The sequence below is a fragment of the Gossypium hirsutum genome, chromosome A09 (genome assembly GCF_007990345.1).
Source record: "Gossypium hirsutum isolate 1008001.06 chromosome A09, Gossypium_hirsutum_v2.1, whole genome shotgun sequence".
Taxonomy (NCBI): domain Eukaryota; kingdom Viridiplantae; phylum Streptophyta; class Magnoliopsida; order Malvales; family Malvaceae; genus Gossypium; species Gossypium hirsutum.
Genome location: NC_053432.1, coordinates 71,735,362 through 71,746,439, shown reverse-complemented (window position 1 = coordinate 71,746,439; position 11,078 = coordinate 71,735,362). Strand labels below are relative to the sequence as shown.

At 32.9% G+C, this 11,078-nt stretch overlaps 1 protein-coding gene across 1 annotated transcript; it reads left to right on the top strand.

Moving 5' to 3' along the window:
- Positions 1–1,100: 1,100 nt before the first annotated feature.
- Positions 1,101–3,767, top strand: LOC107889490 (30S ribosomal protein S9, mitochondrial). Its single transcript, XM_016813930.2, has 4 exons — positions 1,101–1,688; positions 2,022–2,462; positions 3,169–3,249; positions 3,415–3,767. The coding sequence occupies exons 1-4, from the start codon at positions 1,187–1,189 to the stop codon at positions 3,504–3,506; spliced, it is 1,116 nt and encodes a 371-aa protein (XP_016669419.1). The 5' UTR covers positions 1,101–1,186; the 3' UTR covers positions 3,507–3,767.
- The last annotated feature ends 7,311 nt before the right edge of the window (positions 3,768–11,078 follow it).

Here is an 11,078-nt window from a genome sequence, read left to right as displayed (position 1 = left end):
ATGACCATAATGTATTGAGAACAACAGATTAAATAACCTAAAATAAGCATTCCCAAACATATAACTTTCAACCAACTACGCACTAGCTTGCAGTAACCTATAACCGAACTTATATGCATCAAATTATTCTACCAATCATGATTCCACGTTTGCCCAATTTAGCATTAGGTGTACATAACCGATCCAAGCCAATGATATAAAAAATGATCAACCGTTCCTTGTATATATTCAATTCAACATGGTATATCATACTAATACATTAAGTATTAACAATTTCATAAACTATTCTCTAAGTACCTCAAAATTCCCATCCTTACAATTGGGTCTCCAAAAACACTTAGAAATAAATAAAAAATTCAAGCTTGATTCGAGCTGGTATCAACAATTCCCACTAGATTTCTAACATGATCTAAGCTTAAATCTTCATTAATTATTAAATTCTAAGCTTTATTTGAATGAAACTCAACAATGCCATCTTAAACTAGTTTACATAATGGCTAAAATTAATGAATAGTTTAGTTAAACCAAGGTTTCGAGACAAGAAATGTATAGAAAAATTACTGACCTTAGTAACGGCCTTGGATGAGGGCTCAATTCTTTCTTTCTTCATATTTACTTTCGGTCCATGGAGATGAATAAATGATGATAATACCCCATTCTTTTTTTTTCCCACTTAACATACATCATTAGCAAATAAAGAGATTAATTATAAAATAATTCAATGGTTAAGATCTCACCAATTTAAAGTAAAGGAAATGAGTGGCAAAGAAGAAGCGGTGCCACTACTCAATTTCAACTATGATCTAACTACATTTAGGCCCTTGGTATAATTGCATTTTTAGGATTTGATTGAAATTACAAAGTTTATTTCGCTAGGTTGAATATTTTCAACTTTGTGCTATTTAATTATATTTTAAAATAGATTTAGACAGATGTACGCTTACATTTAAATGAATTGTTCAGGTTGAATTAATCCCCACATTAGGGTTCATTAATTAACGAAATAATTTAATTTATTTATTTTTTTTGTCACGGATGACTCAATTGAGTGTGCCATTTACCCAATCATAAATAGTTACAACAAGTTAGCAGCAACCTTTGGGCTTAATTGAATTACAGATATTCCTATTAGATCGGGTCGGGATCAAAATCTGGCCAAATCTAAAACCCTGCCCAAATCTAGAAAATGAAAACCCTTTCCCTCTTTCTCCCAAAACCCTTGGCCTTTTTCTCTACGATGATGTTCTGTCGTCTCCTCACCAGAGCTTCCCATTTCCGTTTTCTGCCTCTTCTTTCCTCCAAATCCCTGCCATGTCCTTCCTTCTCTCAACCCCATCCACTTTCCCTCGTCCGTTTCCTCTCAACCAACAACAATGACAATAGGAAAGATCAGTCATTTTCCAATCCCTGGAATTTTTCCGAAGAAGCTAACGGCAAATTCGGGAATCTTTTCCCCGATGAATCGCAAAAGAAGAGCGGGGAAGGGGATTGGTTCGTTGGAGAGGAAGACAAAGCGTGGAGCTTTGGAGAAGAAGACAAAGATGATGGTGTGTTTGATTTTAAAGAAGAAGCTGTACAAGATGTTGGTCTAACCATTGATGGTACCGGTATTGCTTTGGGTGTTGATGAGGTTGAGGACCGGGAGAAGCTTGAAGAAGAAGAGAAACAACTCACTGCCGTACTCAAAGGCTAGCTTTTTTTTTCATCGCTTTTTTTATATAGATTTGATCCCTTTTATTACTATAGTATTGTTTTTTATGGTATTCAAAAAAATTAAATTAAGGCTTATTTTGGCCAGTTTTGTATTATTTAGTGCTGCATTTGCTGCTAAATTTAGCTGTGTTGAATGGTTTTTTTTTTGTCTATTAGAATTAAGAGTAGGATGAGAAGTGAGAAAAAGAAAAAGAAATTATAAATTTAGTGTTTGGCGTTCTTGATTATTTGTCAAGAAGATAATTTCCTTTTTCTCTTTTACTTGAATTATCTTTTTGGGTTAACAGGAAGATTATTCCCTTTTGTAGGCCCGAATCGTGCATTTGGTGACCTTATTGCAGCATCCGGTATCACAGATGCGATGCTTGACAGTTTGATAGCTCTAAAGGATCTGGAAGGGGTTGAGGGGTTGCCACCTTTAAGTGTTATAGAAGACATGCGTTATGAAAAGAATACGAGGAAATCCACAAGAGCTGAAATGGAACGCCAGAAGCTGGAGGAGATGGCCAAAGAAAGGGTAAGACAAGTAGATGATAAAGGAAGGGCTTATGGGACTGGGAGAAGGAAATGTAGTACAGCTCGTGTTTGGGTTGAACCTGGTGATGGGAAGTTCATTATCAATGACAAAGAATTTGATGTCTATTTCCCAATGCTTGATCACCGTGCGGCTCTTCTTCGGCCATTCTCAGAGACCAAGACCTTGGGCCTTTGGGACATCAAATGCACGGTTAAAGGAGGTGGTCTTTCTGGTAAGCTTAAGGCATTGGAGTTGCACTTCCTTTCTTTCTTTCCTTAAGCATTAAAAACACTAACTATAATAGCAATGTCTCACAATTATTTTGTCTGACATTAAGGTTGAATCTTTTCTCCCATTTTACTTGTAACCTCAATATCATTAATATCAAGCTGACTATACAAATAGAATAAACCATTCTGGTCGTTAAATTTCACTCCACTTATTATAAATCCTGTCGCTAAAACCTATTTATTATGAGATGTGTGTAGTAAAAAAATGTGCATTGGTATTGAATTCAGCCAGTCATACTGGTAATACTGAAAGCCTTCAGAATAAGAAATAATCTGACGTAATGAAAGATAAAAAAAGGACAGAGAAGGGTTTAGGTTTCTTTATGAAGAATAAGCAAAAAAAAAAGTTATGCCTGTAGTGAACGAGCTGTCTGTTGAGCACAGATTAAATACAAGTTATTGAGTTTGATTGTCTATGTATTTGCTATGTATGTTAAAGGCTTCTGTTATGATGATATATATTCATGCCACTCTTAAAAATTGTTCAGCCTTTCTATGTCATGCCCTAAGGAGAACATATCTGATATGTACCTCAATTACCTTAGCTCAATCATATTTTAAAACGTGAAAGCCCTTTGCCCAAGTCAAATGTAATGGACTCCTAGTTTTCTTCCTTATATTTAGAGCTGACTATTTGCTCCATGACAGGTCAAGTGGGAGCAATTCAGCTGGGAATCAGTAGGGCCTTGCAAAATTTTGAGCCAGAGCTACGTCCTCCCCTTAGAGCCGGTACTTCCTCTTTTTTTATCTTGCAGTTGTCTATCTTTATATATACAATTATATTCCATTAGACCACCTGTAGGGTTTGGGGAGGTCTTTTATTTGTAATCTTTTTGGGATTATATATAGATCTTATGGTTGTAATATAACTAAAAAGCAATTGTGTCCTACCAGCTGGTTTCTTGACAAGGGATTCACGTGTGGTTGAAAGGAAAAAGCCAGGGAAGGCAAAAGCGAGGAAGAGCTTCCAATGGGTCAAGCGTTGATGGTCAGTTTTGTTGTTGCTCAGATTTTTCCTCAAAGGGGCTTCTTTTCTTTCCTTTTTTTTGCATTGGATGAAAAGCAAACCTTTATTTTGACAATGCTGCAATAATTTCTTTCACAAGGTTTGGTGTTAGTTATGTAATGTGCTTGTAATTTCTAGCTTCCCCTACATGATTAGTAGCCAGCAGTGTTAGGAAGATTTTGTTGAGCAAGAATTACTTTTAAGATATTGCCACTATAACAAGGGAGAAATTGGCTCTTTATTTTTATTTTTATTTTTGGTGAAAGAAGGAAAACCGGTTGGCACCTCATTGACTCATATCTTGCTGCACCGTTTTAGGTGTCTGCCATTATTCGGAAGGAAAGTTTAGCAACTATTCATATTATGTTATAATATTGAGTCATAATCATGTTGCCAAGAATTTTGTATTATAAAAAATTTGATATGTTAATAATTGACATTATATATGATTTTGGACATGTCTTATATATAATGTTGTATTCTTACCTTTGTATTCGTGTATTATATACTTTGCTTCACTTTGGATTAATTATTTTTGGGCAAAATTATAAAGTTCAATTTTTTTAAGGAAAAACTCAAGATAAACAAAGATCAGAAGTTCAACCAAGAGCCAGGACCACTGGCTCGAGCAATATACCTATTTTTATGTCCATTAGCTTTGTTTGATACCATCAAATGACTATTCGAAATACAACTTTAGCACGTAATATAGATACTTGAGCAAGGTTGTGAGCCACCCTGTACTACGTGTCCATTAAGAAAACAAAGAATCAATAAACAGGGGCGAAGCCAGAACAAATTTTTAGGGGTCGAATGAAATTTTAATTTTTTATAGTCTATATATTTATAATTTTTAAAGGATTAAATAGAATTTTTATAATTTTAGGGGGGCCAAAGTATAATTTTACCTTTATTAATTTAAAATTTTAAGAAAAATTTAAGGGCCTAAACATAAATTTTCCAATTTAGGGGGGCCAGGGCCACTGCCACCCCCCCTTGTATTCGCCACTGTCAATAAACTGCCTTGAGTTAAAACAATCATCTAATACCCATTTCAGAGTCCTCTTCTGCCGGATTAGTACAAGCTTCTATAACTGTAGGACAATTCGTTTTCATGATGATAGCAGCGATTATCTTGTCTTTAAGCCATGAAAGGGCTTCACGAAGCGCTAAAGCCTCAACCATGTTGGCCTTCATGCACCCATCCCCAAAACCAAAACAACATCCGACAAAAGAGCGAATCGAATCCCTTAACATCGCAACCCACTTAGGGTCTGTTCTGCAGTGCTTAAAAAAAATACTTCTGGCTCCAAAAGTATTTTTTGAAGAAAAGCTGTGTCTAAACAAGTTGCTTTTGGCTGAAATTTTTAACTTTTTAGAAATGTTTTTTAAAAGTATTTTTAAAAAGGAGAAACTAAAATTTTTAGCTTTTTCGCTCTTAAAAGTACTTTTAACGTTTAATTACTTTTTTATCCCTCTAATAACATAGTACTTTTCCTTTTTTCTGTCTTAAAATTATTAATTAAAAATAAATAAAAAAATTAAATACTAATTACAAATAATTAATAGTTTTATTTAAATATTTAAAATATAGTTTATATATTCTAATTAAATTTTATAAATAATTAATATTTATTGCTTAAAAATATTTAAAATTTATATTTCATATATTAAAATATTAACAACAAGTTATAATAAGTTTTTTTTATATTTTTACTAAAATATAATAATATTAACTAATTTAAATATTATTTAAATGCCTATTTGGTACTTAATAATAACATGTTTAAAATGGACATTTTATTTTTCAAAAGTACTTTTTGACAGTAATGCTAAACACTCAAATTTTAAACTAAACTTTTCAAAAACACTTTTTAAAAACAGTTTTCTACAGCACTTTTTTAAAATATTGCGAAACTAGCCTGTAGTCATATTTGCCTCCTGAAAAACAGCTGCATTTGTATTACATTTCAGCGTCCCCTTTGGAGGTTGGATCCATTGGCTACGACCATCAGCTCCATTTGTGTAAACAACCTGCAGTCGAGCAAAGAGACGCGGAGCATAGTTCCAATCGAGCAGCAAAGCGTTTGCAGGCACATCTTTTGATTTCCATACTATCATATTTCTAAAATACTAGAGCAACTACGACAAGGTAAAAAAACGACTAGAACAACCACTATCAGGTCTCAGCGGTGCCGTTTCAATTAGGCTAGGCATCGATCCATGCAACATCCGAAGCTGGCACGATCCTACACCTCACGAACTGTAGCGCAATCACGGAAAACATGTTTGAGACTTTACTCCTCCCCATACCTGTTGCAGTTCGGATTGAAAACAACTCCCTTAACAATTGTTAACATCATTATAATTCTTCTATTAAATTTGACATTTTAAAATTAAAAAAAAATCCTCACTTGGTTATATTGTAAAGAATAATAATTAATGGTTTAATGGGTAGAAGCATACGTAAGAACTGTTTCTTAGTTTTAATATATGTGAGCTATTTTCAAATTTATTATGGTTTTTATGATTAATTATGATGGTAATTATTTGAATGTACTGATTGTAAAAATAAAAATAAATTTTAGCTTGAATTCATTGAATACTAAGGATAAGTTTGGTTAGAGAAAATGTATTTTTTGTGTTTTATTTTCATTTAGAAGAAAACAATTCTTAAACCTCAGTGTTTAAGCAACCTTCTCCACACAAAGAGGATATTTGGATTCTAGAACAAAGTCACAATACCTGAAATAAGTTTGATCTCTAAACCGTTGGCCTTTTTGTGCACCAAGAAAACTATTTCCTGGTTGAATATGTCTTCCTAATAATGGAGGAGGTATCATAATTTGGTAGTAGTAAGGGTAATAACAGGGGAAGATGAGTGAGAAGGTTGGGCATCGCGATGGTCCTGCTAACAGTAGCAATAGGAAAAGACCTTGTAGTCTTAGCGCGATTTTGTGACTGCTGCACTGTGAGCTACCTCCTTGCTCTTAGAAACACCACCTTTTTATATTCTTGGTTATATTTTCTTCTTTTCATTCCTTTTCCTTTCCAACAATACTTTTCTATATCTTGCGAGGTTGTGGATGAAGAATCACGCCTCCTATTTCTCCTAAACATCTCACTTATGGAAAGATCTTTGAAGTCCATACTTTCTACTATTGAAACACTTGTAAAATCGAAAATGTGTCCAAACAATACAAAAAGTAAATAAACTGCACAAATCAGAACTATCGCTTGAACTATTAGGGGCAACAAAAATATTGCAATTTGAAAATTCTCCCCTCGAAGGATATTATATTTCAAGCTGAGTAGGATTTTCAGCATCTGATGAAGAAATATTTATCACCGAGGTTTTGGAATTTCCCTCCTTTACTAGTAGTAGTCATTTCTTTGGAGGCTACATAACTGGTGAGAAGAATGTTAGCACTATCATCAACCTCACCCAGTATAATGGAAGTTTCTTTTGAAACTCCATCACTACCTTATCAAACTCTATATTCCAGGTACATCTAGGACACTTACAAAAAAATGCTAAAGAAATCTGTCCGAGTAATATTTTACTAATCTCATCAGCTGGCCAAGCTATAGTATTTGCTAGCCTTTTCCCATCGTCGGGATAACCCCGCAACATCTCCTCCACGCCTAAACGGGCTTTTTCCTTTCAAAAAATAAAGGAAAACATTCCTCATAGTCACCGTTCCCTCAAGGTATAATTAAGTAATTAAACCTAGAATCAAAGGGCAATTAATCCAGAATAAAGAATGGATCAGTGGCCATCAACCTTGTCAACCGTTTGAATATCCCACCATAAATTAATCATAAGGCATAATAACCATTGATTTTAGTTAATTAAAAATTTAGTATATTAAGATGTTAGTGGAACGAAAGAGAATAGATGTTTCTCTTTTCTTCTTCTACATCCGACTATGAAAAAAATCAAGAAAGGAAAGTTTAGGTGCTTCCACCATTGTCGAACATTGTTAAGGAAAAAGGTACAGTTCTTTTATAATTTTTGTTGAAATTTTGTTAAAAGATAATAGATATAAATAGCCCAATCGTTAGATTAATTGTGTATTAATATAGTTTTACTTGGTTTATCATTCTTAAATGCTTAAAGAAAATTTGGATGTTAAAACTAACCACCTGACATTGCTATTATGGAATTGCTAAATTGTAACATCGCATAATTCACGTTGCAATTTCACTACTTAATAAATTTTGTCGGAAAGTGGCTTTTATTTTTAGCATTGCATTATCTAAGTTGTTTTGGTTTTTTGAAACTTATTGCGATTTCACTACTTAATAAATCTTGTCAAGAAGTTGCACTTATTTTTAGCATTGCACTATTTTAAGTTGTTTTGATTTCTTGAAACTTGTTGCAATTTCACTACTTAATAAATCTTGGCGAGAAGTCGCACTTATTTTTAGCATTGCACTATTTTAAGTTATTTTGATTTTTTGAAACTTGTTTTGGGTTGATTTTAAGTTACTTTTAAATTTGTTTACAACATATTTTTATTAATTTATAAAAATATTTTAAACTTTTCTATCCTTAAATAATTCAAAGATTCTTACTTATACATGTTTTCGGTGGTATCTCTCATATGTACTGTTCGTTTGAAATGGGTGAGAAGTGTTACAAATTCTGTAAAAAAAATATTTTGTGGAAGAGGGCCATAGTTGCTTAGCAACAGGATGAGGGAAGATCTAAAGAAAAACTGGTATTGATCTACTTTGTACTAAATTCTGAAATTTTTATGATAAAAGGTTCATTGGGTCTAGTTTAAAAAACAAGGTATTTTACTTTTGATTTCTGTAGACCAAGATATAAATACTTTAGTGGCTACTCAAGTAGACAACCTTGTTAAGAGTACACTAGCAATTAGTGAAAAAAAATAATATTACATATAGGCATGCTCTACTAAAAGCTAAAGATTGTCATATAAATATATGTATATATATGCATGTACATATAGGATGTGGAATAGAGACGAGGAGGAAAAATAATAGAAGAATTCAAATGCTAAGAAGTTGATATAAGAGATGGAATTACTAATATGTATGAGAAGTTAAAATGAAATTGTGAAGATTAGATTGGCCTTTAGTAAAATTTGAAGCTTGAAAAGTGCCCAATAATGTATGAAAATGAAATAAGGATGTTTAGATATTGTTTTTGAAATGTTTACAACTTGATTTGTGGTACCCTATTCCAGGTCTCAAGACATAAGAGTCAAAGTCTCAAGACAAGTCAATTTTGAATCTAAATAATATAGCCCCATGGGCATGTATGCAGACATGCATTTTTGTCCTGAGCCAAGCAAATTTTGAACCAAAATTACTACAATACTAGTGTAATGTCTTGAGATATGTAGATTTTTATCATGAGACATATAGGTCATGACCATAGATTTTCTCATTTTGCTTTAAAAAGGACCCCAAGCAACATCCATTCGAAACCAGGGCATAAGAAAAGTATAGAAATGGTATAAGAACATTTAAATAAACTTAAATAAGTGAATGAAACAGAAATGAATAATTTAAACTTTAGTAAAATAATTGATTTGAAAATATGACATATTTTGATCAGATTTAATTATAAACTCGAGTAAGGAGTATTACAATGCTATTTATATAACTAAAATGAAATGGCAGTGGACAATATCTCCTTCAATAGGGATATGGACATCTTTGTGTTTCGTCTTCTTTTTTTTCTTTCTCACACTACTTCTAACTCTACCTATCCTACCAACATCTCAGGCTCACTCCTTTTTCCACTAACCGTTTTATGTACAAATTCACAAAGCACTCCCAAACTTGCAAATTTGAAACCCTAAAAATATACTAGAAGCACCAAAAACTAAAAACCCTAAAAACCTAAGCTGCCCTATGTTTCTACTAAATCGCAAGCAAAAGTGACGAGAAAACAAAGACAAATGCAATAGAATACTTAACAAGATCAAATTCCCTGAACTAGTAAATCCTTCAGCAACGCAAAAATGCATCAGAAAAGATTAGTAAAGAAAAAAAAAAAACCTATCAAGAAAAGCCTAATGAACTTTTTCTCTCAATGCCCCACATACCCATTTATACCCTTTGCATAACGTTTCCCAAACACCACCATCCCGTCTGTTGTTTCATTCGGCTAATCAGAAAATGACACGTGTCCATAGCAATAAATTCAAAGCTGACATAAAAACAACTAAGCAACGCTCTCCTTTCGTACTCACACGTGTGACTTTTTGAAAACCCCAACACTTGTCAGCCACATGTGCAACGCTCCATTAGCCCAACTATTATCTATACAAACACTCAACACACCTTCCTTACAACAAACCACTGCCAAAAAAAAAAAAAAATTACCATGCTTAATTATATTTAGATGTAAACTCAAGCCTTTCAAATAATATATATAATGTTGGAGAAGGTGACTTTATAACATTCTCTTCAACTTGAAGGGGGATTTATGTACCCTACATCTCGTTTTGCGTTGCTTCAATAAAAGGAACCTTACCATGTACCATTTGACGCTTGCAAAATACATTGATACATCATCATGCAGATAAGATGGTTTGCGAGAAGACACATGGCTTAGGAATTGAATCTTAGCACATGTGCAAGTACAGTCCTATAACTCATCTATTGAGTGTTGGCTGATCATCACCTGTCTAGAGATCATGTATATATACACTCCCACTTACCAAGAGAAAACAAAACCCCCTTCTTCCCTTCAACATCCCTCAGATTTTTCTCCTTTCTACAACCCTACATCAACAACTGTATATCTCTATTCCTTATACTTTCATGTAATGATGCGTCAATAGCATCTAGATCTATCCCTTCAACTAAAATTTTCTCTAACTTTGTTAATAGTATACCTTGAAACATTCACTAGAGAAGACTGTATAGTGTCTTCAATTATCATGGTAATGTTGTCGGCGGCTTTACACCTAAGAAAAAAAGGCAGCTCTATAGGAGGTTTGAATGGCGAAGCCAAGAAAAACTGTTTTAGGAGCTAAAAATAAATAATTTTTTTAAAGGGATTAAAAGTCTAATTTTATCATTATACTAATATATGAATTTGTAATAAATAGTTAGAAATGTAATAATTAAATGATAAATCGAATTATGAATAATTGATTTTCGTAATATGATTTGATACGCTAAGATGATATAACTGTTCTATAAAGAGTTATTAGGATTGGTTAAAGAAAAATGTAAAGCAGTGGGGTTTCGAAACATTTGTTAAGAAATTATGGTGCAAAAATTTTGTAAGAGGACAAAGATGTTTTGTGGGTCATTAGTTTAGTTGCTATGTCTGCTTGTTTGTTGGACTGGAACTATGGAAGATTGGTGTTGTCCATCCCTATTGGTTTTGTTTAGGTTTTTTTTTAAAAATATGTTGTGATGTCATTTGGTTTTGTTTTCTAAGTTTTAGTTGCACTTATTTGTTTCTTTAATAATAAAAAAAAACAGATGATGCTTTTCTCCATGTTGAAAATGTATGAAACATATATATCTACAATTTTCCTTAATAGGTTTTCTTTTTCAA

Coding starts and splice junctions, on each gene's coding strand:
- LOC107889490 (XM_016813930.2), top strand. CDS start 1,187: ATGAAAACCCTTTCCCTCTTTCTCCCAAAACCCTTGGCCTTTTTCTCT. Junction 1,689..2,021: donor ACTCACTGCCGTACTCAAAG/GCTAGCTTTTTT, acceptor TCCCTTTTGTAG/GCCCGAATCGTGCATTTGGT. Junction 2,463..3,168: donor TAAAGGAGGTGGTCTTTCTG/GTAAGCTTAAGG, acceptor GCTCCATGACAG/GTCAAGTGGGAGCAATTCAG.